At 49.1% G+C, this 27,259-nt stretch overlaps 2 protein-coding genes across 2 annotated transcripts in view; one reads left to right on the top strand and one right to left on the bottom strand.

Annotated features, from left to right (window-relative positions):
- STK10 (serine/threonine kinase 10) overlaps positions 1-26,776 on the top strand; it is a 156,691-nt gene extending 129,915 nt beyond the window's left edge. Inside the window, exons 13-19 of the mRNA XM_033180296.1 lie at positions 3,058-3,150; positions 6,689-6,818; positions 10,200-10,324; positions 11,695-11,883; positions 13,044-13,169; positions 14,683-14,796; positions 23,869-26,776. Of these exons, the coding sequence (XP_033036187.1) occupies positions 3,058-3,150; positions 6,689-6,818; positions 10,200-10,324; positions 11,695-11,883; positions 13,044-13,169; positions 14,683-14,796; positions 23,869-24,009 (918 nt within the window). The 3' untranslated portion in view covers positions 24,010-26,776. The remainder of the gene's footprint in view (positions 1-3,057; positions 3,151-6,688; positions 6,819-10,199; positions 10,325-11,694; positions 11,884-13,043; positions 13,170-14,682; positions 14,797-23,868) is intronic.
- Positions 20,494-21,034, bottom strand: LOC117065454 (60S ribosomal protein L21-like). Its single transcript, XM_033180297.1, has one exon. The coding sequence runs from the start codon at positions 20,992-20,994 to the stop codon at positions 20,509-20,511; it is 486 nt and encodes a 161-aa protein (XP_033036188.1). The 5' UTR covers positions 20,995-21,034; the 3' UTR covers positions 20,494-20,508.
- Positions 26,777-27,259: the final 483 nt, after the last annotated feature.

Here is a 27,259-nt window from a genome sequence, read left to right as displayed (position 1 = left end):
GCCTCAGCCTCCCAAAGTGCTGGGCCAAGGCGGGTGGATCACTTGAGGTCAGGAGTTCAAGACCAGCCGGGCCAACATGGTGAAACTCCATCTCTGCTAAAAATACAAAAATTAGCCAGGCACCCAAATAACCCAGTTATTCTGGAGGCTGAGACAGGAGAATCACTTGAGCCCAGGAGGTGGAGGTTGCAGTGAGTGGAGATCACACCATTGCACTCTAGGCTGGGCGACAGAGCGAGACTCTGTCTCAAAAAAAAAAAAAATAGTTTTTCTGTGCTGTGAACTTTAATCATTCCATATTTGAAATATTAAAGGGCTTTACCTCATGGAGTATAGTTATAGTAGCTGCTTTAAAGTTTCTTTCTGTCAACATCTGTATCATCCCAGAGCTGACATCTATTGATTGTCTTTTTCTTTGAAAATTGGTTCTATTTTCTGGTTCTTTGTATGCAGAGTAATTTTTTATTGTTTCCTTGACATTTTATTTATTTATTTATTTATTTAGAGACAGGGTTTTGCTTCTTGCTCTGTTGCCCAGGCTGGAGTGCAGTGGTGCAGTCACAGCCCACTGCAGCCTCAACCTCCTGGGCTAAAGTGATCCTCCCATTTCAGCCTCCTGAGTAGCTGAGACTACAGGTGCACTGGCACCACACCCAGCTAGTTTTTTGTATTAATATTTTCTGTAGAGATGGGGTTTTGCCATGTTGCCCAGGTTGGTCTCGAACTCCTGAGCTTAGGTGATCCACTCAGCCTCCCAGAGTGCTGGGATTACAGGCATGAGCCACCGCGCCTGGCTATCCTTGATATTTTAGTGTTATGTTCTGTAGACTGTGGGTCCGTATTATAATCTTTTGGAGAATATAGATGTTTTTTGTTTAACAGGAAACCCTGTAGACCACAGGTTCTGTGTGATCTTCTGTGGGTAGTGGTTTCAGTCTTAGTTTAGTTAGGTCTTTGCTTCTTTGGTTTTTTGCTATACTGCTTGGCACCTGTCTCACTCATGCTTAGCTTAGGGGTGAATCTCTGTGTTTACACACAGAATTAGGAATTTCCCTTTTCCTACGCTCTTCTCTTTTTTTTTTTTTTTTGAGACGGAATCTCGCTCTGTCATTCAGGCTGGAGTTCAGTGGTGCGATCTCGGCTCACTGCAGACTCCGCCTCCTAAGTTCAAGTGATTTTCGTGCCTCCTTCCCGAGGAGCTGGGATTACAGGCATGTGCCACCACGCCCGGCTAATTTTTGTATTTTTAGTAGAGATGGGATTTCACCATGTTGCCCAAGCTGGTCTTGAACTCCTGACCTCAAGTGATCCACCTTCCTTGGCCTCCCAAAGTGCTGGGAATACAGGTGTGAGCCACTACGCCTGGCCTTCTGTACCCTTCTCTTTGGGATTCATCCCATACTCACTGGACTGCACAGGCCTCTTTTCCTGATTCTCTGGCCAGAAATACAAGGTTTCTTATGGAGTTTTAGCCAGCTTTTCTACTGCACCACTGAGCAGGTCTGGGATTGGTGCAAAGCCAGGAGAGCAAAAGGATGAAACAACAACAACAAAAAAAAATAGGAAACTTATACCCTGAACCAGTCTTGTCTGCAAATTTTGACTCCCCTTCATGTCACCTGCTTTTGTTTGGTTTTCAGAGTCCTCAAGTAGTTGCTTCCATATTTGATGCAGTGTTTTCACTGTAATTATCAGGAGACACAGCCTGTCTTGGCTTACCTCACCATGCCAGAACTCCCCAGAATGTTCTTTTTTTGATCACACGCAGGCCTTTTCCCCCATCAGATGCTCCTAAGAGCCCTCTGTCAGTGCAGGTTTTGGGTTATTAGGCAGCTGTAAAGGTGTAGGTTTCTTGGGAAGGAAATGTCTGAGGAACTCCAGGGTCCTTAGAGAGAAGTGGCGTGGATCTCTTCTCCCTCCTGTTACAAAAGACAGAAACCTAATCCCAGCCGGCTTAAGGAGGAAAGAATACTTGCTGGCGTCTGACCAGGAGGGCAGGAGTGTTGCCAGGAATTCTTTCTCCTCTCTTGGCATTGCTTCCCTGCATCGAGTTAATCTCAGGCAGTCCCCTCCAGGGGTGACAAGGTGACTCACCTTGGCCTTCATCCCCCCAGTTTAACAGCCCCAGAGGACAGCAGGCAGCTTTCCTTCAGTAGTTCCAGCAAACGTCCCAAAGTTCGCACTGGACCAGTGAGGGTCACGTGCTTATCTCTGAATCAGTTCCTGAGGCTGAGGGCATGGAATGTGCTGCTTGGCCAGCCTGGGTCAGATGCTCAGCCCAGGGCCAGTGGGGGTAGGGATGTCAGTTCACCTGGACCTCAGGGACTGACAAGGGGGATACTAAAGTATGCATTCTCGGCCGGGCGCGGTGGCACATGCCTGTAATCCCTGCACTTTGGGAGGCCGAGGCAGGCAGATCACTTGAGGTCAGCAGTTTGAGACCAGCCTGGCCAACATGGTGAAACCCCATCTCTCCTATAAATACAAAAATTAGCTGGGTGTGGTGTCATACACTTGTAATCCCAGCTACTTGGGAGGCTGAGGCGGGAGAATTGCTTGATTACATCTCAAAAAAACAAAAGATATGCATTCTCAGCCAGGCTAATATTACCGCAAAGGAAGCCAAATACCTGAGATGTGACAATGGTTTATCAGATTGACAGTATTGTCTGTTGGACTAATTTCATGGGGGGAGAGGGATTAAGAAAAAATGTCTAAAAGAACTTCTGTGGGGACTGTAATTTTTTAAAAAGGTTGAGAAACACTGCCCTGCAGGAATCCGGGCGCTGTTACCAGAAGAGGAGGGAGGATACCACGCAGCTGAAAACAGCACCTGCCCGCTCTAGGGGAGTTGGAAGCTGAAACCAGTGGCAGGCAGGAGTAGGCCAGTGTGAGGCACCTGCTCAGAGGGGTTTGGTGGGAGCCACATAGGGTGCTGGCCCCGCAACGCTGAGCCTCTTCTCCAGTCTCTGGCCCAGGAGTTCTGGGTTGAAGAATATACTGCAGGAAGCATGGAGAGGACCCTGACCCAGCCCCTCTCTGCTGTCTCTGTTGCAGGTGAAGAATGAGGTGGAGAAGCTCCCCCGACAGCAGCGGAAGGAGAGCATGAAGCAAAAGATGGAGGAGCATACGCAGAAAAAGCAGCTTCTTGTGAGTCCCTGGCCTCAGCTGGGGAGTGCAGGGACTGGTGTGAGACCTGGAATGGTGACCAGGCCCCCTCTCTGCCTTTGCCCAGTCACTGCCCCTCAAATACCCTGTTCTGAATACCTAAATCTGGCCTCATCCTTCATGGCCCCATTATCCCCTCTTCCATGCAGCCTTCCTTGATTGCCTTGCCTCCAACTGGAAGCGAGCTCTTCCATCTCTGAATACCCCAACACTTTACATTGACCACCCTCCCAAACCCTTAGCACCTCTTACCTTGTTTTAGGGTTATTTATTTGTAAGTCGCATCTTCTTGACCAACCAAGTATATTCCCCTGCCCTCTTGGCATCTTTAAGTCTAAAGGACATCAAACTCATGATGTCTCAGACCTGGTCCTGTCATGCTCTGAAGGGTGCCATTTTCCTTCCTTTGTGGCCCATCATTCCTGACCCCTCCTTTCCCTCCAGTCCTTCATCACCTCCTGAAGCATGGTATGTATATTTCTTATCTCCTGTCTCTGGATCTATCAACTTGTCACCATCTCCATGACCTCCCAGCCACTGTCCATTGGCCTCCCAAGGAGGCTTCCTGTTGCTGTTTTTCCCCTGCAGTTTCTTCTCTTTTGCCTGCAGGTGTGATCAATTTGAATTCCAAGTCTGATAACAGCACCCTTCCCCCCACAGCCCTGTGCCTTAAAAGCCTTCAGTGGCTCCCGCATTGTCCCTAAGATAAGCGCTGCCTCTTTGCTGTGCCCTGGCTGCCCTCCCCAGCCTCCTTTTCATCCCGTGCTGGAATGCTTCCATTTTCCCCACGAGGGGGGTCTTTGTGTGTTCTGCTTCCTCAGCCTCCAAAGCAGAGAATCTTTGAGTCCACATTTACAAATGCTTTCTACATTACCTGGTTCAGCGTTCATAGCTTACCATGGTAGGAGCTGTTCATTTTCCCATTCACAGAAGAGGAAACAAAGACCGAGAGAGGTGACATTGCTAAGTTCACAGTCGGGGAGGGGGTCGAGGCCTCAAGCTTGTGTTCTCTCCGGAACACCCTATGAGCTGTCCTGTTACAACGCAATTAGGAAGAGACTGCGGACTGGTGAGGCGGGGCACACAGGCCCTGGTCCACGCAGAGGGACAGTAGACGGTGTGGCCTGGAGGAGGCAGTTGCATGGAGAGCTTTGAAGATATGCACATTTTTTGGCTTGGATTTTCTGCTTCTAGAAATCCTGAGGGAATCTAAAAATCCTGAAGGAGTCATCACAGAGGTTCACACTTAACTACCAGAATATGAAGTAGCACTACTTTAAATATATATAAAACCTGGAAACACCGTGTTGTTTATTGGATAAATAACATCCATAGCATGAAATTTTTCAGCCACTGAACACATATGATAGAAGATCACATTATTTATTTGAGATGGAGTTTCAAAAGTGGGAGTTTCATCCCAGTTTTTTTTTTTTTTTTTTTGAGATGGAGTCTCACTCTGTTGCCCAGGCTGGAGTGTGGTGGCACAATCTCAGCTCATTGCAACCTCCACCTCCAGGGTTCAAGCAGTTCTCCTGCCTCAGCCTCCCAAGTAGCTGGGACTACAGGTCCATGCCACCACACCTGGCTAATTTTTGTATTTTTAGTAGAGATGGGGTTTCACCATGTTGGCCAGGCTGGTCTCGAACTCCTGACCTTAGGTGATCCGCCTGCCTCAGCCTTCCAGCGTGCTGGGATTACAGGCGTGAGCCACTGTGCCTGGCCAGAAGATCACATTATAACATGGAAAGATTTTTAAAATAATTGTTTAAAATTGTGGTAAAATAGTCATAACATAAAATTTACCATCTTTCCTATTATTAAGTGTACAAAGTAGCGGTGTTAAGCATGGTCTCACTGTGCGGCCATCACCACCATCTATCCCCAGAACTCTCTCATCTTGTAAAACTGAAACTCTGCACCCATCAAACCGTAACTCTCCATTTCTTCTCCTCCAACCCTTGCTAACTTTATTCTGCTTTCGCTATGAATTTGACTATTCTAGGTACCTCATATAAGTGGAATCATAGAATATTTGTCGTTTTGTGATTGGCTTATTTCATCTAGTGTAATGTCCTCAAGGTTCATCCATGTTGTTGCATGTGTCAGAATTTCCTTCCTTTTTAAGGCTGAATAATATTCCATTGTATGGATATAACACATGATGTTTATCCATTTATCTGTGGACGGACACGTGGGCTGTTTTCATCCCTTGACTATTGTGAAGAATGCTGCTGTGAACTTGGGTGCTCACATAATCTCTTTGAGCCCTTTTTAATAATTTTTGTAACACAACAATAACAACAGCTATAAATACACTTGTAGAGACATACAGTTGCCAACTCTGGGTGATAGGATGAGTGGAGAGTTTTACTAATTCTGTGATTTCTAAATTTTTTTATTTTAATTTTTTTTACTCTTTATTATGGAAAATTAAAAACATAGGAATAGGGAGGCCAAGGTGGGCAGATCACTTGAGGCCAGGAATTCAAGACCAGCCTGGCCAACATGGTGAAACCCCGTCTTTACTAAAAATACAAAAGTTAGCCGGGCGTGGTAGTGCGCACCTGTAGTCCCAGCTACTCCGGAAGCTGAGATGGGAGAATCACTTGAACCTGGGAGGCCAAGGTTGCAGTGAGTCGAGATCATGCCATTGCACTCCAGCCTGGGTGACAGAACGAGACTCTGTCTCTCAAAAAAAAAATAAATAAATAAATAAGAAAGAAAAGAAAAGAAACATAGGAATAGGTATAATGGCATAATGAACCACCGAATACCTATCACCTAATCTCAGTAAGATCACCTCATGCCCACTCATTCACTTCCTGACCCCAAGGTATTATTTTTAATCAAATCCCAGACATCATATTATTTTACCTGTCAAACGTCAGAGAAATAACTACCATACCATAAACACACGTAGCAAATTCAACTGTAATTGCTGAACAACATAATATTGTCAGGATTCCAGTTTCCAATTGTTTCATGAATGTCATCCTTTAAAAAAAAAACATTGGCCAGGCACAGTGGCTCAGCCTGTAATCCCAGCACTTTAGGAGGCCGAGACAGGCAGATCACGAGGTCAGGTGTTCGAGACTAGCCTGGCGAACATGGTGAAACCCCGTCTCTACTAAAAATACAAAAATTAGCCAGGTGTGGTGGTACACGCCTGTAATCCCAGCTACTCAGGAGGCTGAGGCAGGAGAATCGCTTGAACCTGGGAGGCGGAGATTGCAGTGAGCCGAGATTGTGCCACCGCACTCCAGCCCTGGTGATAGACCGAGACTCCATCTCAAAAAAAAAAAAAAAATTGTTCTTTGATCCAGGATCCAGATGAAGCCCACGTGTTGAAATTGGTTGATGTGTCTCTAAGTCTCTCTTAAATTTACCCTCCACTAATTTCTTTTCTGTTTCTGAATTTTCTTCTCTGATCACGCAGGCTTTTCTTCCATAATAGGAAGAGACATTGAGGTGCCCAAGCCAGCTCTGGATAAAGGCCTGTCCTCCTCTCTCACCACAGGACCGGGACTTTGTAGCCAAGCAGAAGGAGGACCTGGAGCTGGCCATGAAGAGGCTCACCACCGACAACAGGCGGGAGATCTGTGGCAAGGAGCGTGAGTGCCTCATGAAGAAGCAGGAGCTCCTTCGAGGTGGGGGCGTGCGAGTGGCAGCGCTGTCTTGGCCCAGAGTCGCTGTGGACATCCCAGCCCTGGGAAGTGGGGTGGGCAAGAAAAACCTCCCAGTCCTTCTCCATCCCCACAACTAAACATCATTCTTCCTGGTGAAACCTGGAGTAAGGAACGAGACAAGGACACCAGTTGTCACCAAGACTATTTGACATTATTCCAGAAGTCAAGAGAAGAAAGGAACAGGCATAGTGTAGGTTAATAAGTGAGCTGGGTTTACGGGAGGTGGAGACAGCTTGGCAGGGACTGGGCAACCAGTCTGCCAGGCCATGTGCCAGTCCATTTTTCCACCTTTATCTCACCAAATCCTCGCCTAACACTGTGGGGCAGGGCCTGGGTTATCCCCATTTCTGTAGATGAGGAAACTGAGGCCTGGAGAGTTACTATTCTTTGGCCAAGTATCTTAGTTCATTCAGCTGCTCTAACAAAATACCACTGACTGGGTGGCTTATCAACAACAGACATTCGTTTCTCACACTTCTGGAGGCTGGGAAATCACAGTCAAGGTGCCAGCACATGTGTGGTCTGGGGAGGGCTTACCCTCTGCTTCATAGATGGCACCTTCTCCCTGTATCCTCACATAGCGGAGGGGAGACTAGCTCTGGGGTCTCTGGGTTTTTGGGGTTTTGTAGTTTTTTGTTTTTTTTGTTTTGTTTTGTTTTGTTTTGAGACAGGGTCTTGCTCAGTGGCCAAGGCTGGAGTGCAGTGGCACAGTCATGGCTCACGGTGACCTCTGCCTCTGAGGCTCAAGCAGTCCTCCCACCTCAGCCTCCCAGGTAGCTGGGACTACAGGCATGTGCTCCCACACTTGGCTAATTTGTGTTTTTTGTATAAATGGGGTCTTCTGTGTTGTCCAGGCTGGTCTCAAAGTCCTGGGCTCAAGTGATCTGCCTGCCTCGGCCTCCCAAAGTGCTGGGATTACAGGCATAAGCCAACGTTCCCAGCCTGGGGTCTCTTTTATTAATAAAAAGGCACTGATTCTATTCACGAGGGCTCCACCCTCATGACCTAATCACCTCCCAAAAGGCCCCACCTCCTAATACCCTCACCTCAGGGGTTAAGATTTCAACATACACATTTGGAGGGGATGGAAACATTCAGATCGTAGCACTGAGGTTGCACAGTTAATGGGTGATAGAGCTGGGCCTTGGATGACAGTATCAGGCAGCCGGGCATTTCAGGGCTGATTGAGAAAAAAATAAATGACCACAAGATGGCAGTAGCATACAAGCAGCTTTGCTTGAGGGGCATTTTGACAGGTTTACATGCTCAGGGGGTCCCTTACAGAATGAGGCCTTCTAGAGATGATGGTGCAGGCCACCATCCAGCAGGGGAAGAAGGCAAAAGAACTCTTGGGCAAGAAGGGGACCTGAGAGGGGGCTCACATGTCTAGATGATGTTGTCCAGTGTGGGGAGCTCAGATGGGGCATCTCTAGGTCAGAAAACTGCAAAGGGCAGCGGTGGCTTGGGGTCTTTCTGGAGCCCTTGGGTCTGTTTTCTCTATGGCTAGCAGATGTTAGGTGCAGTTTCATGCGGTATGCAAAGTAGGCAGGCTCCAAATGGCTAAATATCTGCTTGGTTTGAACTTTTTTTTTTCTTTGGAGATGAAGTCTCACTGTGTCATCCAGGCTGGAGTGCAGTGGCACAATCTTGGCTCACTGCAGCCTCCACCTCCCAGGTTCAAGCAGTTCTTCTGTCTCAGCCTCTTTCATAGCTGGGATGATTACAGGTTTGTGCCACCACATCCAGCTAATTTTTTATATTTTTAGTAGAGATGGGGTTTCACCATGTTGGTCAGGCTGGTCTTGAACTCCTGACCTCAAGTAATCCACCCACCTTGGCTTCCCAAAGTGCTGGGATTACAAGTGTGAGCCACCGCGCCCGCCCCTGTTTGAGCTTTTTTCTGTAGCTATATACATGGGTTTTGTTTTTGTTTTTTGAGACCAAGTCTCACTCTGTCACCCAGGCTGGAGTGCAGTGGCACAATACTGGCTCACTGCAGCCTCTGCCTCCCCTGTTCAAGTGATTCTCGTGCCATAGGCTTCTGAGTAGCTGTGATTACAGGTGCACGCCACCACACCCAGCTAATTTTTGTATTTTTAGTAGAGACAGGGTTTTGCCATTTTGCCTAGGCTGGTCTCAAGTTCCTGGGCTCAAGCAATCTGCCCACCTCAGCCTCCCAAAATGCTGGGTCTATAGGCGTGAGCCACTGTGCCTGGCCGTACATACTATGTTTTAGAAATAGCAAGAGGATAGGTATACATTTGAGTTTGGTGCCTGTGGACTTTTGGTGGTCCGGGCCTGCTGTGAGGAAGTAAACAACATGAGGCCAACATCCCAGGGCCATTTTTGGCTCGCTTATAAAACACGCCTCCTCCAGGCCTTTGATGACCAGTGCAGTTAAGCAGCATAAACCTGTTATTTAATTAGTGTGGATCAGCAAAACAGGCTTCTTGAGTTTTCGATATTCTGAATAGGGCACAGTTGTTTTGAGAAAAGCCCTCACTTGCTTTTCCTATTCCATGATGTTGGTAAGAACCGCCCTATTTACGGAACTGTGGTTCTGATTTTGGGGTGGAAGCCAGAATCACTATTCTGATATAGCAAAAGCAGATACCATTTTGCACAGAACAGGAATGCAGTGAAATAAACAACATTCGCACTGAGCCAAGCATAATCTCCTGTCTCCAAGGGCATGAGAGTCTCCCTTTGACTCCAGGTCCCCACCCGGGTGCTGTGCACAAGGGTGGATTAATAGACCTCCAGTGATAAGATGCCAGATGCCATTGTCTGCATAACGCATGCGTGGGACATGCAGGGGACGAGGATCTCACCTGTTTTTCAAAGGAGGAAATAATGACAAGAGGCCATTCTGTCTTTTTCACGGGGTCTGCATCTGAGCCCTTCCCACGTGTGCATCAGGAAAGTAGAGATGCAGTGTGGATTGCACTTCAAAGTATCTCCCAAGGATGTCCCCTCCCTCCATAGTATAGCTGTGTTCATCTGGCAGAGATGGCAGCTGATGCCTAGAGAACCTCTCCATTCCTAATCCCACCGATGGAGCTGGGTTCCAGCCTATATCTGCAGTTTCTCTGGCTCCTGACTTTGAGCACTTCCTGCTCTACCATGCTGCTGGGAGCTATCATTCCTTAGCTTTAAAGGAAGTTTCTAGGCCTCAGCTCAGGTCAGCCAACATGGTCTAATGAGGTAGCACATGTGGCGATTCCTGAGCCTAGCAGGTTGGTGATCTCCAGCATGAGGAGGCCAGGTAGAGGGGCGGGGCAGAGAGCCTGTCGGGTCTCTGGATGTCAGCACCTCACCAGGTGTGTGGCATGTCCTCCGCAGACCGGGAAGCAGCCCTGTGGGAGATGGAGGAGCACCAGCTGCAGGAGAGGCACCAGCTGGTGAAGCAGCAGCTCAAAGACCAGTACTTCCTCCAGCGGCACGAGCTGCTGCGCAAGCATGAGAAGGTGAGGCTGCCAGCGGCCTGGGGCTCGGGTCTGCTGCCCGGCCGACCTGGGAGGGCCGTGAGGCTGGATGTGATGGGGCACCTCTTGGGTGCACACTTTGGATGACAAGTGCCCCCAAGAGGAGCCAGGGCTGGCTGCAGTGAGGCCCCAAGAGGTTCTCCAGGGGTGTCCTGCTTCAGCTCAAGGGACCAGGAATAGGGCAAACCATGCAGGGAAGCCGATGGCCCAAGCAGCTCCCTCGCTGACTCTGTTACTAGCTGTATGTGTCCTTTTTTTCTTCTTCTCTTTTGAGATGGAGTCTTGCTCTGTTGCTCAGGCTGGAGTGCAGTGGCGCCATCTAGACTCACTGCAACCTCCGCCTCTGGGGTTCAAGCGATTCTCCTGCCTCAGCTTCCCAAGTAGCTGGGATTACAGGTGCTTACCACCATGCCCGGCTAATTTTTGTATTTTTTTTTTTAGTAGAGTTGGGCTTAACCTTGTTGGCCAGGCTGGTCTCAAACCTCTGACCTCAAGTGATCTGCCCGCCTCGGCCTCCCACAGTGCCGGGATTACAGGCGTGAGCCACCGCGCCCGCCCGGTGTGTCTTTCTTTTCCTCTTTCTTCTCTTTTCCCTCTTCTTGTCCTCCCTTTCCATTTTCTGTTTCTCTCTTTCTTGTGCATTCCCTCAGAATACTCTTACGTCTCCACTTAAACACCACCTCTGCCGGGAAGCCTTCCCTGAACTCCCCAGAGCTGGTGAGGGCCCCTGATCTGTGTGGCCAAAGCACCCTCTCCTGCGGGAATTGTCTGTCTCAGTTCAGCCTTCATAGTGGGACAGTGACAGACAAACCAAGGTCTGGATGCACAGCAGCTGTGTATAATTCCAGTTTCTTATCTAAATGCAGTGATGGAAGTCAGTATAGGGCCATGGGAGTTCAGAATAAGGCTACCCAACCAGGTGAAGAAATCAGGGAAGACTTCTTGGAGGAGGTGATACCCCTGCTGAGCTTTGAAATACAAATAGGTGTTAGGGGAAGGAAAAAATTCAAATGTATCAGGGTTTTTTAAAATATAAATTCACATCTGCCATCACTAATGAGAAACCATCCCCTTTCGTGTACATTTTGCTTTGAGATATTAGCTAATGATGGCATGCCATCATTGATTAGATGAAAAGGCATTTAGAAGGTAAGAATCCAAGATATTATTAACAAGAATTTTTAAAGTGAGAACAAAAAAAAATGTTATTAGCGTAGAAGCCTTGCTCTGTTGAACATCGTGGGCCGCGTTGGTCCTGGGCCCCTGAGTGGCGTGTGGGGACCTCTAGCCTGTGTCCACACTCCAAGTCCGGAGTGCAGCTGACCCCAGCCCCCCTGGATATTCCTCTCCAGGAGCGGGAGCAGATGCAGCGCTACAACCAGCGCATGATAGAGCAGCTGAAGGTGCGGCAGCAGCAGGAAAAGGCACGGCTGCCCAAGATCCAGAGGAGTGAGGGCAAGACGCGCATGGCCATGTACAAGAAGAGCCTCCACATCAACGGCGGCGGCAGCGCAGCCGAGCAGCGCGAGAAGATCAAGCAGGTGGGGGCCGGGCCTGCGGGGTCTGCCAGTGTGCTGGGGTGCAGGCAGGGCCAGGTTTGGTCGGGCCTGGGCCTTACACGATTTTGGAGAATATGAAACAAGATGCAGGCTGGCTCACGTCTGTAAACCCAACACTTTGAGAGGTCGAGGTGAGTGGGTCACTTGAGCCCAGGAGTTTGAGAGCAGCCTGGGCAACATAGCAAAACCCCATCTCTTCAGAAAATAATAATAATAAAATTAGCCAGGTGTGTTGGCTTCTTGGAAGGCCGAGATGGGAGAATCGCTTGAGCCTGGGAGGCGGAGGTTGCAGTGAACCGAGATTGAGCCACTGCACTCCAGCCTGGGCAACAGAGCAAGACTCTGTCTCAAAATAAAAAGGCTGGGCTCGGTGACTCATGCCTGTAATCCCAGCACTTTGGGAGGCTGAGGCAGGGGGCTCCCCTGAGTTCAGGAGTTCAAGACCCGTCTGGCCAACATGGTGAAACCCTGTCTCTACTAAATACTAAAACTAGCTGGGCATGGTGGCACGGGCCCGTAATCCCAGCTACTCAGGAGGCTGAGGGAGGAGAATGGCTTGGAAGGCTGCAGTGAGCCGAGATTGCACCATTGCCCTGCAGCCTGAGCGACAGAGCGAGACTCTATCTTAAAAAAAAAAAAAAAGAAAGATGCACCTCGACCTGCTCGCCATAAGGTCTTGGGAGGGGGTGTGTGAGTCGCCAGGCGTGCCCTGGAAGCTTCGTCAGCCTCATGGTGAATTCACCTCTGTGTGTGGACAGAGGGAGCTTGGTGCTGTGTTGCTGATTCTCCTGCGCCCTTCCCTGCCGCACTCCCACGCTTTTATTTGGCCAGCTTCCCCACATCCTGTGTTGCCCTTGTGGCTCGGGCACACGGGCCCTTGTGATTCCTGCCTGGTACACACACTTTCCTGGCATGTGTCAATTATAGTGTCATGTCCCCACCAGCCGGGGGGCTCCTCAAGGGCAGGGGCTGGGTCTCAGCTCAGGGTGAGGACTTAGCACGGGCACAGGTGGTGCTGGGTACTGGAGCTGTGCACAGACCAGTCCCCCTGAGGGATCTCCCTGGGCCAAGGCTGAGGTGGGCTCCCTACCCAACCAGCCAGGCCCTGGCCCTCTGAGGCACCCACCCTCTCTCTGGTGCAGTTCTCCCAGCAGGAGGAGAAGAGGCAGAAGTCGGAGCGGCTGCAGCAACAGCAGAAACACGAGAACCAGATGCGGGACATGCTGGCGCAGTGCGAGAGCAACATGAGCGAGCTGCAGCAGCTGCAGGTACCGCCCTGCCTGCCCCTGCCCCAGGCTGCCTCAGTTTCCCCAAGGCCATCAGCTCTCAGGGGGCCAGAAACTCCACAGCAGGGAACAGTCTTCATCAGACAAGCCTGGGGTGGACAGGTTCCAGTCCTGCCATGCTGCTCTAGAGCTGTGTGAGGTTGGGCAAATCACATGACCCTCCTAAGCCAAAGCTCTCACAGCCCTAAAATGGGTGTGGGGATGACCATTCCTGCTGTGCAGGACTGGGGCAAGGGCTTGTGAGTGAAGTGACGGAGCTGGCAGTGGGCTGCTGCAGGGTTTCTGAGTCATCACTGTGTTTTGGGCAAAGGTGGTCGGGGTGTGGCCGAGCCCCTTGTGGGCTGCTTTTCCTGTGGTAATTCCTGACCTCTTCAAGCTTCCTGGCCCCTGGGTTTGCTCCACGCTTGAGGGTCCTGGCCCCAGGAGCTGGTACTTGAAGCCCCTTTGTGGGGACGGGGCCGATTCGAACCTCAGAAACTGCTCAGGCTGTTGGACTCATCGGGCATTTTCTGGAGAGGCGGGGAGGCGTGGAGGAAACATTCCAGGTGTTGACGCCTGCCCAGCAGGGCTCTCCTGATTGTCACTGTGTGACTTTTGACCAAGCCATTCACCTTCTGCATCTGTTTTCCTATCCCTGCCTCGGGTTTCTGTGAGCACTGGGAGAGCCCATGTGAAGTGCCGAGCACAGCTCCTGGCAGGCCGCAGGAACTCAGCGCTGCTGCGAGTATTACTTCTCACTCAGCCAAGTTCTAAACTCCCAGAAGCCTCTAGCATGAAACCCAAAATGAAAATCTCCCAAAGGATTCTACTTTTCCAACCCAGTAGGGTCGTGGTATCTGGATAGAGGCATTTCCCCCCTGCTTTATAAGCTCCTCATGACAAGACTGATTCCCTGCAAGAAATCAACAGGGATTTGTCACTGCTGCCTATGAGAGAGATTTACATTTTATAAAGCAGATAACTTACCTCAGAGAAAGAACAGTGAGGTTGGAAGAGTCTCACCCGTGTCAGTGACCCTCATTCCTTGCCACAGATTTCCCTGAGGAAATTATATGTGATACATACAGAGTATCTTAGCTCAGGCTGCCATAACAAAGTACCATGATGCTTTGAACAACCGAAACTTCTCTCACAGTTCTGGGGGCTGGAAGTCTGAGATCAGGGCGCCAGCATGTTTGGGTTCTGGTGAGGGCTCCCTTCCTGGCTTGCGGACAGCTGCCTTCTTGCTGTATCCTCACAGAAAGTTGCAAATTTACTGCACATCCCCACCACAGAGTTAATAAGAACTATGAACATATTCTGGACTATTCCTCCAGGCACTTCTTGGTGCGTGTGATTTACATATAGAGTTTGAATAAATGGGATTTATAGTCAAGAAGAAGAAATAACAATTGAACGATGCGGGTGCCCTCGTGGCCACAGCATGAGGTGTGTCTCAGTCTTCAGGGCCTGTGTCTTCTGATTTCTCACCTGTTCTGCCTGGAATTTGTTCCAGAATGAAAAGTGCCACCTCCTGGTAGAGCACGAAACCCAGAAGCTGAAGGCCCTGGATGAGAGCCATAATCAGAACCTGAAGGAATGGCGGGACAAGCTTCGGCCGCGCAAGAAGGTAACCTTGTCCGAGCTGGTGGGCTCAGTCTCGGGCTCTGCTCTGTGCCATGCACAGGCCTCTGGCCAGGACATGTTAGGTCTCCTTATTTTGGTGGACTCTTGCTTTGTGGCACCATCAAATGGATCTCCAGCCTGAGAGAGAGAGGAACTTTCTAACCCTTCATGGCTAAACACCCTGCACCTTCCAGCTCTGGAAGGGCAGCCTCTTGTTTAGCTCCCTCTCGTGGACCAAAGGACTCCTGCCATGTGGTGTCCACAGAGCATGCTGCAGTGAGTCAAACCAGCCATGCTGCTGGGCCAGAAGCCCAGCCTGTGGGGATTTTCTCTTAGAGGAAGTTATTCTCAGAAGTCAGAACCCAGCACCAGATAGACGACTTGCCAATTTAGTTTTCTGTTGCTGTGTGATGAACACACTAAGCAGCTTAAACCAACACCCGTTCACTCTCTCCTGGTAATGGAGTTCAAGAGTCTGGGTGGGCTCACCTGGGTTCTCTTCTCAGGGTCTCACCAGGCTGCAATCAACGTTGTCAGCGTGGCTGGGCTCTTAGCTGAAGTTTCTGGGGAAGAATCACTTCCAAACCCATTCAGCTTTTGACAGAATCCAGTTCCTTGTGGCTGTAGGTCTGAGGTCCCTATTTCCTTGCTGACCTCGGACAGGGGTTACTTTATTTTCTAGAGGCCGCCGGCATTCCTTATCATGTGGCCTCTTCCACCTCCAAATAGCAAGCATGCATTCAGACCTTCTTGTGCTTTGAATGTTTGAATGTCTCTGATATCCCCTTCTGCCACCAGCAGGAGAAAACCCTTTTGTGCTCACGTGATTAAATGCGGGTCACGGGATAGCCTCCCTGCTTGCAGGAATGATATCACATTCAGAGGTTCCACCCACACTCAGAGGAGCGGGGAGAGTTATAGGAGAGTCACCGGGGTCATTTTTGAATTGTGCCTGCCATACTTTCACCTTCAAAACCCATGCCCTCGCTCAGTCCCGCATCTTTCTTTACTGCCCTGTCACTCTCCTTCTCTGTGAAGCCCTCTCACAATTTCTTCCTCCGCCCACTGAGAAATTCCTTTCTCAGCCCACTGCAGCCTCTCCGGCAAGGTCAATAACAGCATCCTGGTGGCTGACTCCCATGGATATGACTTGCTGGACTTGACCTCCTGGTGGCAGTCAGTGCTAGTCACTCTCTTCCTCGCCTGCCTTGTCCTCCTAAGCCCACGTTCTGCTGGGTTTCTTCTCTGTCACTCGCCCCTCTGCAACGTCCCTCCTGACCCATCTGTTGATTTCTTTATTTAATTTTTTATTTTAGAGATAGACTTTTACTCTGTCACCCGAGGCTGGAGTGCAGTGGCTGATCTCGGCTCACTGCAACCTCTGCCTCCTGGGTTCCAATGATTTTCCTGCCTCAGCCTCCTGAGTAGCTGGGATTACAGGCACATGGCACTACACCTGGCTAGTTTTTCTGTTTTTAGTAGAGACAGGGTTTCACCATGTTGTCCAGGCTGGTCTTGAACTCCTGACCTCAAGTGATCCACCCGCCTCGGCCTCCCAAAGTGCTGGGATTACAGGCACGGGAACTTGGCTCTCTGCAACCTCTGCCTCCTGGGTTCAAGTGATTCTCCTGCCTCAGCTTCCCGAGTAGCTGGGACTACAGGTGTGCACCACTGTGCCTGGCGGATATAATTTTTAAAAAATATTGTGTAAGATGTCAACTTTTGGAAGATGGCATAACACAGTAAACCAATATTTTCTAAGTGACCAGTGCACAGTGTTACAGGATCATGGGTGGGGCAAAGTTACATCCAAGTGCAAGTAGAGTGGCGCTGTCTCGGCTCACTGCAACCTCCACCTCCTAGGTTCAAGCGAATTCTCCTGCCTCAGCCTTCCTGAGTAGCTGGGATTACAGGCGCCCGCCACCACTCCTAAAGTGCTGGGATTACAGGTGTGAGCCCAGGAGTTTGAGACCAGCCTGGGCAGCATGGTGAAACCTCATCTCTACAAAAAATACAAAAATTAGCTGGGCACAGTGGCACACGCCTATAGTCCCAGATATGTTAAAACCTGAGGTGGGAGGATCACTTGAGGCCAGGAAGTCAAGGCTGCAGTGAGCCATGATTGCACCACTGCACTCCAGCCTGGGTGACAGATTGAGACCTTGTCAAAAAGAAAAAAAAAAAAAAAAATTGAGAAGCTGTCACGTTCAGGCTGGTGGACACACGTTTTCCAAAGTTCTCATTTTTGCTTGAATGCTCAGATTTTGTCATTGGCAATAAATATCTTTAGTTTGTTTCCCTTGAAGTGATCAGCTCAGTTTGTTCATTTTTAAGAGAGTATTTGCTAAATGCCCATATTCGTCAGTTTTTTTTTTGAAATGGGGTCTTGCTATGTTGTCCAGGCTGGTTCCGACTGCCTGGGCTCAAGCAGTTCTCCTGTCCCAGCCTCCCAAGTAGCTGGAATTACAGACGCATGCCACCATGCCCAGTTGTCAGTTGTTTTTTAATAAAAATGATATTCTGCAAAATAAAGTGGCTAGTTCAGCCCACAACTCAAGACAATTGCACAAGAACAAGATCAGGCACAAGAACAAGATCTATAGACAGCCATCATGCTTTCATGGGCGGCAGGCATGCTTTATGCATAGTTCTCATTTCCTCACACAGGACGTTAAAGGGCAGTGACCTTGAAGGTCAGGATTTAATAAAGTGAACCATTTGCGTTCAAGGTGATCTTAAGTGCCGTTGGCTTTATTGTTTTAATTGAAAAACTTTCTAAAATACTGTGAGTGGGCCTGGTGTGGTGGCTCACACCTGTAATCCCAGCACTTTGGGAGGCCAAGGCGGGTGGATCACCTGAGGTCAGGAGTTCGAGACCAGCCTGGCCAACATGGCAAAACCCCGTCTCTACTAAAAATACAAAAATTAGCCAGGTGTGGTGGTGCATACCTGTAATCCCAGCTACTCTGGAGGCTGAGGCAGGAGAATCACTTGAACCCGGCAGGCAGAAGTTGCAGCGAGCCAAGATCTCATCACCATTTCAATCCAGCCTGGGCGAAAGAGTGAAACTCCATCTCAAAAAAAAAAAAATAAATAAAAATAAAAATAAACACTGTGAGTGCACGGTGGTGAAGAATACTCATTCAGTTTGGAGGGGCCATTGTCTGAATCCTCCAGAAGCTCCAGAAGTTTTACCCATCATTGCTTTTGTACCATTAGCACAAATATCAAAACACTGAAAAAGCAAACTGTGTCTCAGTAGGAAACTAGAGCTTGCTGCCCCTTCCTCACCCCCAGAAAGTGTTCTGGGCCCCCTAGGGGTTCATGGACCACACTTTGAGAACTACTGTTCTTGCCTTATCTCCTGTGAGTCTCATCCCCGACTTGTGCTCTGAACAGATTTCGGTACCCAAATAGATCTCCATACCATCTGCGCTTCTCTCGTTCTCTGCTGGGCTTTTGCCCAGCCTGTTCCCCTTGCCAGGAATTCTCTACCCACCAGCCTTTGCTTGGCCAGCTTCTGTGTGTCTTCATTTTTCAGGCATTCCCCACGGAGGCTGTATGCTGTCTCTTCTGGGCTCCCCGTCCTTGCCCCTGTCATGGCACTTAGCACGTGGGATTGCATTTGTGTGCCATCGTTAGCTTGATCATTCATTCATTTGCTCATTCATTTGTGTATTAATGCAACATGTATTTCTTGAGCACCTGCTCAGTACCCCACACTGTTTCAGACACTAGAGACACTGCATTGAACAAAAGGGACAAGTCCCTGCCCTCAGGAAGAACTGACCTTCTAGTGAGGGGACAGGAAGCAGGGAGGGAAACAGCATGGGGGGCGGTCACAAAGCGGGGCTGCTTCAGGCAGTGTGGCAGGAAGATGTCATCTAAGAATATGGCATCTGAGCCCAGATCTGAAGGACCTGAGGAAGGGAGCCGTGCAGCTCTGGGGGGTTTCAGGGGGACATTCCCAGCACAGGGAAGAGCAACTGCAAAGGCCTGGACACCTTGCTTGTGAAAGAAGGAGGCCCCTGCGCCAGAGAGAGTGGTGGTGATGGTGGGAGGTGACAGGAGGTAAAGTCAGAGGGGTGGGGGGACCTATGTAAAGCCTGGCTTTTACTCTGTGTGAGATGGGAGCCACTGGAGGGTTCTGAGCAGAGGACAGGGTGGTCTGACTCATGTTTTGAAAAGGATCCCACTGGCTTCCCTCAGGGGTCAAGAGTGGAGGCAGAGAGACCAGTAAGGAAACCATTGTGATAATCTTGGTGAGAAATGATGGCAGCTTGGATTAGGACGGTATCAGAGGTGGGGGGAATTCATCCATTTCCTCTCTAGCTGGCACTCTAGACGTTCTTGCTAGTCACCAGCTTTAGGATCTTGGGCAAGCCATCTTCCCCGCTCTGGGCCTGTATTAGTCTGGATTCTTTAGAGAAACAGAACTAATATAGAGAGAGGGTGCGTGCGTGTTGTGTGTGTGTGGAGGGAGAGGGAGAGGGAAATGGATTTAGTTATTTGAAGGAATTGGCTCACATGGTTGTGGGGGCTGGTGAGTCTGAAATCGGCAGGACAGGTCAGTAGGCTGGAGACCCAGTTGTTGTTGCTGTCTAGAGGAAGAATTCCTTCTCTCTTTTCTCTGAAGGCCTTCAACTGATTGAGTCCCACCCACATCATGAAGGGTAGTTTGTTTTACTCAGAGTTTACTGATTTAAATGCTAATCACATCTAGAAAATACCTTCATAGTGACATCTAGTCTGGTGTGTGACCAAACAGGTAGGTAGATACCATGGCCTTGCCAAGTTGACACATAAAATTAACCATCACGGAAATTAGTCGGGCACAGTGGCATAAGCCTGTAATCCCAGCTACATGGGAGGCTGAGGCAGCAGAATTGCTTGAACCCAGGAGGCAGAGCCTGTAGTGAGCCAAGATCGCATCACTGCACTCCAGCCTGGGTGACAGAGCAAGACTGCGTCAAAAAAAAACCAAAAACAAAACATGGGGCCTCCTTGTGGTTGGTTGTACAGTGAAGCTATCAATACTGCAATGTTATGCCAGAAGTCGCCAGTACATAGTACAGACCAAGGACATACTCATCCCCCTAACCTCTCTGAGGAGAGAGCTGCCCAGGTTACCCTTAATCTCATGCCCACGGGTCCTGAAGTCCTGAGGTTTGTTCTGCCATCGTACATCAGTTCTGCTTACTGTAACTGTGGTCTGCACAGGAGGCAGCTGCCCATCTCATCTGTGTAATGGCCTTGGGAGTCCTTGACTTGAGGCCTCCCTCTCTGCGCTAATGGAGCTTTCTGGCTGGAAGCTGGCCAGGGCCCAGACTTCCTGTTAGCAGGCCCACGCTCATCAGTTTCTGTAACCATGGTCTGCTGAGACTTTCAGTACTTGACACTCAAATCAATAATGTTCCTGCTGACATAGGTTGGTTCTGCAATCAGGAAATAAACGTTCACCTGGTTATCTTATCTGGGCATTCTATACCCTTGGCATATCCTGAGAGTTTGAAAAATGAATGATCACGTTGCCTCTAGCTATTGCCTTATGTCTCAGATCGCTTCAAAGAGGGTCCTGGGCTCGGGGGAGGCACCACAGGTGTGCAGTTGGGAAGCTGGCGTTGGACTTTGCCTGTGGGGGCTACCTCTTTGCAGAATTCTTTTTTTTTTTTTTTTTTCAGCCCAGAGGTCTTTTATTTATTTATTTTTTTAACACCTATGATGCCATGAATTCATGGGGAATCGGTTCCAGCAGCTCAGGCTGCTTCCCATTGGTTCTCACAAAGTGTGCTTCTCTGGGTGGGGCAGGCTGGCGCTTCAGTTGAACCCAGGTACCTTTCTCTTTGGCTTCTTTCTTTTTCTGATCATTTTCCGTCACGCGTTTCAGGAAGCTGTCTCGGCTCTTAGAGTGCTTAATGTGCTCAATACGCACATTAATTCTCTTGCCAAGAATCTTGCCCTTAACTTGTTTGTTTACAACAATGCCAACAGCATGCTGGGTAACGTTGTAGACTCTCCCAGTTTCGCCATGGTAACACTTGTGGGCCATTCCTTTTTGAACAGTACTCATTCCCTTGATGTCTACGGTATCACCTTTCTTATAGATTCGCATATACGTGGCCAAAGGAACAACTCCATGTTTTCTAAAAGGCCTAGAGAACATATATCGGGTGCCTCTCCTCTTTCCCTTTGTGTTCGTCATTTTGGCAAATTACTGGAAGATGGCGGTTCTGGCCGAAAGGCCAGAATTCTTTATAGAATTCTTCTGTCATTAGCTATTTGGGTTTCTGCTGGAACAATGACCCGGAGGTGATGATTTTCATTCAAGAATAAATGGTCTTTTACATTCTTGCATTGCAGTCAGCAGCCTGTGAAACCCCTGCCTTGTATGGAGGCGGGGAGATGATTGTACATTGTGGAGTATTTTTAGAAAAAATCAGATGTATTTCAAGTAAATACGGAATATCTGATGGAGTCAATAAAGTGTTGCTTGGGTCAGTGTTAACACACAATGTGGCCTCAAACGAGTCAAATCTTCCCTCCTGAACTCTGGCTTTTCGGGCTGTAAAATGTAGATATTTATTTCCTTAAAGTAGATGTTAGCAAACTACTGCCAATGTCCTAATCTGGCCCGCCACCTGTATTTGTAAATAAAGTTTTATTGGAACACAGCCATGCTTGTTCATTTACAGATTGTCTGTGGCTGATTTTGTACCACAGTGGCAGTTGAGTAGTCACAATAGAGACCAAATGTGTCCTGCAATGCCAAGAATGTTTACTATCTGTCACATAACAGAAAAAAGATCGCTGACTCTGGCCTTAGAAGCTTGTATTGAGAAATATATGTGCGGGGGTAGAACAGAGTAATGCTTAAACAGCCAAGGCTTTGGAGTCACACAGGTGGGATGAAGTCCTAACTTCTCCATTACTAGTTGTGAGACCTTGGGCAAGTTACTAAACCATTATGTGCTCAAAAAGTAGTAGCTATTATTATTAAATTGTTGGTATTCCTAGAGCAGAGGTCCCAAACTGATAGCCTATGTGCTGGAATTGGCTTACAGGCATGGTATGTTTGGCCAACCAACATAGTGATATAAAAAAAATTTTTTTCTGAGACAGAGTCTCGCTCTGTCACCCAGGCTGGAGTGCAGTGGCGCAATCTTGTCTCACTGCAACTTCCACCTCCCCTCAAGTGATTCTCCTGCCTCAGCCTCCCAAGTAGCTGGGATTACAGGCACACACCACCAGGCCTGGCTAGCTTTTGTGTTTTTAGTAGAGATGGAGTTCGCCATGTTGGCCGAGCTGGTCTTGAACTCCTGACCTCAGGTGATCCTCCTGCCTTGGCCTCCCAAAGTGCTGCGATTACAGGCGTGAGCCACCATGCCTGGCCTATAATTTTTTTAAAAGATGTCCACTTTTAAGTATATAAGGAGATTTTACATTAAAATCTTGATTTCCAGTTTCTTTAGAAAATCCTAGGCCAGGCACGGTGGCTCACGCCTGTAATCCCAGCACTTTGGGAGGCCGAGGCAGACGGATCACAAGATCAGGAGATCGAGACCATCCTGGCTAACATGGCAGAATCCCTTCTCTACTAAAAATACAAAAAATTAGCAGGGCATGGTGGCAGGCGCCTGTAGTCCCAGCTATTCGGGAGGCTGAGGCAGGAGAATGGTGTGAACCCGGGAGGTGGAGCTTGCAGTGAGCCAAGATTGCACCACTGCACTCCAGCCTGGGCAACAGAGCAAGACTCCATCTCAAAAAAAAAAAAGACAATCCTGGAGCTCTGACAATGTCGTCTGACCACCAAGCCCATGTTCTTTCCGCTGCGGTTGGCGTCCTTTCTTACTTGAATGCTTATTATTGGAGAGCCCTTAAGAAGTCTCTCAGGTCCAGGCGTGGTGGCTGACGCCTGTAATCCCAGCACTTTGGGAGGCCGAGGTGGGTGGATTGCCTGAGGTCAGGAGTTTGAGACCAGCCTGACCAACATGGTGAAACCCCATCTCTACTAAAAATACAAAAATTAGCCAGGTGATACAGGTGACATGCCTGTCATCCTGGCTACTCGGGAGGCTGAGGTAGGAGAATCACTTGAACATGGGAGGCGGAGGTTGCAGTGAGCCGAGATCGCGTCACTGCACTCCAGCCTGGGCAACAGAGTGAGATTCCGTCTCAAAAAAAAAAGAAAAGAAATTTTTCTGTGCTGGGCACGGTGGCTCAAGCCTGTAATCTGTTATGTGGGAGGCCAAGGTGGGTGGATCACCTGAAGTCAGGAGTTCGAGACCAGTCTGGCCAACATGGTGAAACCTCTTCTCTACTAAAAATACAAAAATTAGCCAGTCATGGTGGCGGGTGCCTGTAATCCCAGCTACTGGGGAGGCTGAGGCAGGAGAATCACTTGAACCTGTGAGGCTGAATTTGCAGTGAGCCACTGCACTCCATCCTGCGTGACAGAGCTTAACTCTATTCGAAAAAAAGAAAAGAAAAATATTTCTAGTAGGATCCAATGTACCTAGATAAGCTTGTGCTCAAGGGAACCTCCCGCAGTGCTTTTCAACTAGAGTTCTCCTCTGAGTTAACCTGAAGACTTTGTACAGTGCAGAAGCCCTTGGTCCCACCACAAATCTTCAAAATCAGAACCTCTGGGTTTAGGCAAAAGCTAATGTATATTTAAAACAACAACAACAACAAAAAGAAAAGCAAAACTCAATCTCTGCTTCCTTTGCTGCTAAATCTCTCTCCCTCTTCTCTCTCGGATTTTTCTCCAGTCATCTGGCTGTTTTCCTGCCAGGGGATTTGCATCTGCTTTTTTCCTCCCTGCCCCATCTAGATTGGCATTTCCCCCAACTGTACCCTCTGGTCCACAGGGAGCTTCTGAGTGGCAGTGGCAGGAGGTGGTGCTTACCTCCTGAGGGAGGAGCTCTAGGGTAGGAAAGAGGGAAGACCTAGTTTCTCAAGCAGTGAGGCCTGGAAGGGAACGTTCCAGAGAAGGCCATATCAGTGGGGGTCCTGTGAGTGGGGGACCCTTGTGTGGCCTGCAGATCTGACCAAGCGCCATCCGTCCTCTCTTCCCTAGGCCCTGGAAGAGGATCTGAACCAGAAGAAGCGGGAGCAGGAGATGTTCTTCAAGCTGAGCGAGGAGGCGGAGTGCCCAAACCCCACCACCCCAAGCAAGGCCGCCAAGTTCTTCCCCTACAATTCTGCGGATGCTTCTTAACAACCGCCCGGGCCTGTGCTGGCAACTTGGTGGGCCCCAGGGCCTTCTCCTTCATTCTCTGTGAACATGTAACTCAGGACCCCTTTTCCCTCTTGCGTCTGTGCCAGCTCAAATCCAGCCCCTCACCCTGTGCCACCCCAGCTGTGCCCGATAGACCCACCGCAGTGTTCCTGACTTCTCTTTGGCCTGTGGAGGGTGAGGTGTAATGATGACCCTAATGTATGTTCTCCTTGAGCCCCAGATCCCTTCAAGCTGGAAGGGATGGGACTGCTGGTGGGGTCAGGGTCCAGGAGGAATGGGTGTTCCATGGCCTTGAGTCCTCTCCTGTTTGCCAAAATACCAGTTTTGCTCTGTGTGGGAACAAAGCACTGCTGATGAAGTCTCCATGGGCTCATCCAGGCTGGAATTCTCTGCAGCCATTCCCTGCAGAGTCACTGAATCAAGTCTCTCAGAGCCATTTGTTTCCAGTGGAGCCTGGCCTGCAGCTGGCTGCTCGGGAGATGGCCTCATTCTTCCTGTTCTCCCAATTTGCTTTCCACTTAAGACTAGGCCATGTCTTTGTGGGGGGTGGGGACCGGGGAAAGAGGGAGGCTGAGATGTTTATTCTGCTTCTCCAGTGTTTCATGCCATCTCGTGTCCCCCTTCCTGCACATGTGTGTGAACGTACACACACATGCATACATACACACAGGACTTGGTCTGCTGGCCTGGCCTCTTCTGCCCAGGTGGGTTGGAACACATTTGCTGCCTGAGCCTGTGCCACTGAGCATGTTAGGTGGAGCAGTTGGTGTGGCGCATGCTGGGTGTTGGCACCGGAGGCACAGAGAAGCACAGGCTGTACTGCCAGGCTGCGATTCATGCTGGCCCCCGCACAGGCTCCTGTGTTCAGGGACTAATTCCTCAGCACACAAGGCTTCCACAACCCAGTCTGCTCCATAGCACTCTTGCCCACCCTGTCTGCAGGTGAAACAGGAGGGCTGTATCCCTCTGCTCCGTCCCCCCGACTGTGTTCAGGAGTCCCACCTTGCATTTCAGACCTGGGCTGGCAGTCTCTTGGACTTCTCTTCAGGAAGAAAAAGCATCAGGGGGAAATGGAATGCCCCCTGCCCCAGGAACATGGCGGAAGCACAGGTTCTGTACCTCAGATGGACCCCTGGGACTTCAGGTTCTCAGTTGGCTTCCCCCAGATTCTGATCCTACAGCTGCAGAGTGTATATAATGAAATAAAAGCAAATGTTTGAACTAGTATGCGGTCTTACTTACAAAGAAACCCTTTTTTCACCCTGATTTCTAATTGTTTCATTGAAACAGCTGTAAAATGTATGGTTTCTCTGGGAAGATATCTCAACAACACAAAACTGGTAATGATTTGGAGTCATCATATGGGCATATTGAATCTGGGTAGTGTTTTGCTGGTGGTAGAGTGGTTGAGACTCCCTGGGAGGACTTTTTCCGCCTTTGCTCCTACAGGTTTAAGATTCTTTTTAAGCCAGGCATGGTGGCTCACCTGAGGTCAGGAGTTCGAGACTAGCCTGGCCAACATGGCGAAACCCTGTCTCTGCTAAAAATACAAAATTATTTTTGTATTTTTAGCCAGGCGTGGTGGTGCATGCCTGTAATCCCAGCTACTCAGGAGGCTGAGATAGGAGAATTGCTTGAACCCAGGAGGCAGGGGTTGCAGTGAGCCAAGATCATGCCACTGCACTCCAGCCTAGGTGAAGAGCGAGACTGTCTCAAAAAAAAAAAAAAAAATTCTTTGTGACAGGGTCTCTCATATGTTCCCCAATTGATCTCAAACTCGTGGCTCAACTGATTCCCCCCCTTCAACCTCAAGAGTAGCTGGGACGACAGACATGTGCCACTGTGTCCAGCTAGGTTAAGGTTCTGTATACTCTGTCTTTCTAAAGCAATTCCCTGGAAATTTTCTCAACATTGGTTATAACTAGATGCTTGGGAAGGGAGGGGCAGCCCTTCAACAGGAAAAGGGGACTGCCCAAATCTTAAATATGCAGTAAAGATGCTCTTGGAACTAGCAATGGTTCTCAGGTTAGTGAGCATTTAACTTGCCTGCTGCAGAATTTGACCCAGATAGGACATTTTTCAGGTCTCTCACGAATGAGACAAGCAAAACAATTGTCTCCTTTTATTCTCTTTGGTGCACAGGTGCTGGGGAAACATGAACTAGCAGCAGTGTAACTGCAGAACATAGACCTAGTTCTACCAGACCAGTCCGGCATTGGAAACTGTGAGACAGGGCTGCTTTGGGCTTTGCTTGCAGTATTTCTGTTTGTAGCCTGGCGTGTGAGAAAGTGTTAGGTGAAATGCCAGTTTCATGGTTCAGGTGAAAGTCTATGATCATTCCTCTTGCGGCTTGTCCTTCATATCACCTTTGCCCTTCAAGGAGTTGCTGCGTCCCTGCTCAGTGCCGCCTGAGCCCTCAGAGCGCCCCTGTGCTTTTCTGGATGGGGACTGGTGGGGTCACCTAGCCTCACAATGGAGCCACCGTGCAATGCCCATCTCTGAGAGGCCCACGCAGTATTCCTCGTGCCCCGTGTTAGTGTTTTCTGTATAAGGGACAGACAGAACTGGTTTTTTTTTTCTCTGTCTGGTTTTAGAGTAAATGTAACTAACTTATATTTTCCCTTTATGAAAGATGAAATTATTTTTATGTAGTTTCCAGACTTTATACAAAATTTTTATAAAACGTTCTCTGGAAAGTTAACTACAAGAATGTAAATATGCTTCTTCTAATAAAGTAACAAGGTTATTTGCTGTTCGGGTTGTTCTTTTGGATTGGGGTGGAAAGCGGGGCACACTTAGCCATATTCACCCGGCAAGAAAGGGCTTATCTTCCAAGTACACAGCGGCCTCCCAGGTCATACGGCAGCTCAGACTTTGGGTTTCTCTTTGGAAAGACATTATGCTTGGCTGAGGGAAAGTGTGTCATGGGGCATGTTCTCTATAGACATTTAATATCATTCTTACTTAACAACAAACATTCATTGACCCCCAAAAAGTTTTCACCTGTTAATGTACTGAATCCTTTCAACAATTGGAGGAAGACACCGTCATTCCCATTTTATGTATTTATTACTTTTTTAGAGACAGGGTCTCCCTGTCGCCCAGGCTGGAGTGCAGTGGCATGATCATGGTTCACTGTAACCTCAAACTCTTGGGCTCAGACGCTCCTCCCACCTTATCCTCCTGAGTAGCTAGGATTACAGGCATGAGCCACGGTGCCTGGCTAACT

Source organism: Trachypithecus francoisi, unplaced genomic scaffold (assembly GCF_009764315.1).
Source record: "Trachypithecus francoisi isolate TF-2019V2 unplaced genomic scaffold, Tfra_2.0 Lachesis_group2, whole genome shotgun sequence".
In the NCBI taxonomy this organism is placed as follows: domain Eukaryota; kingdom Metazoa; phylum Chordata; class Mammalia; order Primates; family Cercopithecidae; genus Trachypithecus; species Trachypithecus francoisi.
Note: the sequence above shows the minus strand (reverse complement) of the source record. Positions and strands in the feature narration are given on the sequence as shown.

What these genes read in the sequence shown, in the direction of transcription:
- LOC117065454 (XM_033180297.1), bottom strand. Translation starts at nt 20,994, where the DNA reads ATGACGAACACAAAGGGAAAGAGGAGAGGCACCCGATATATGTTCTCT.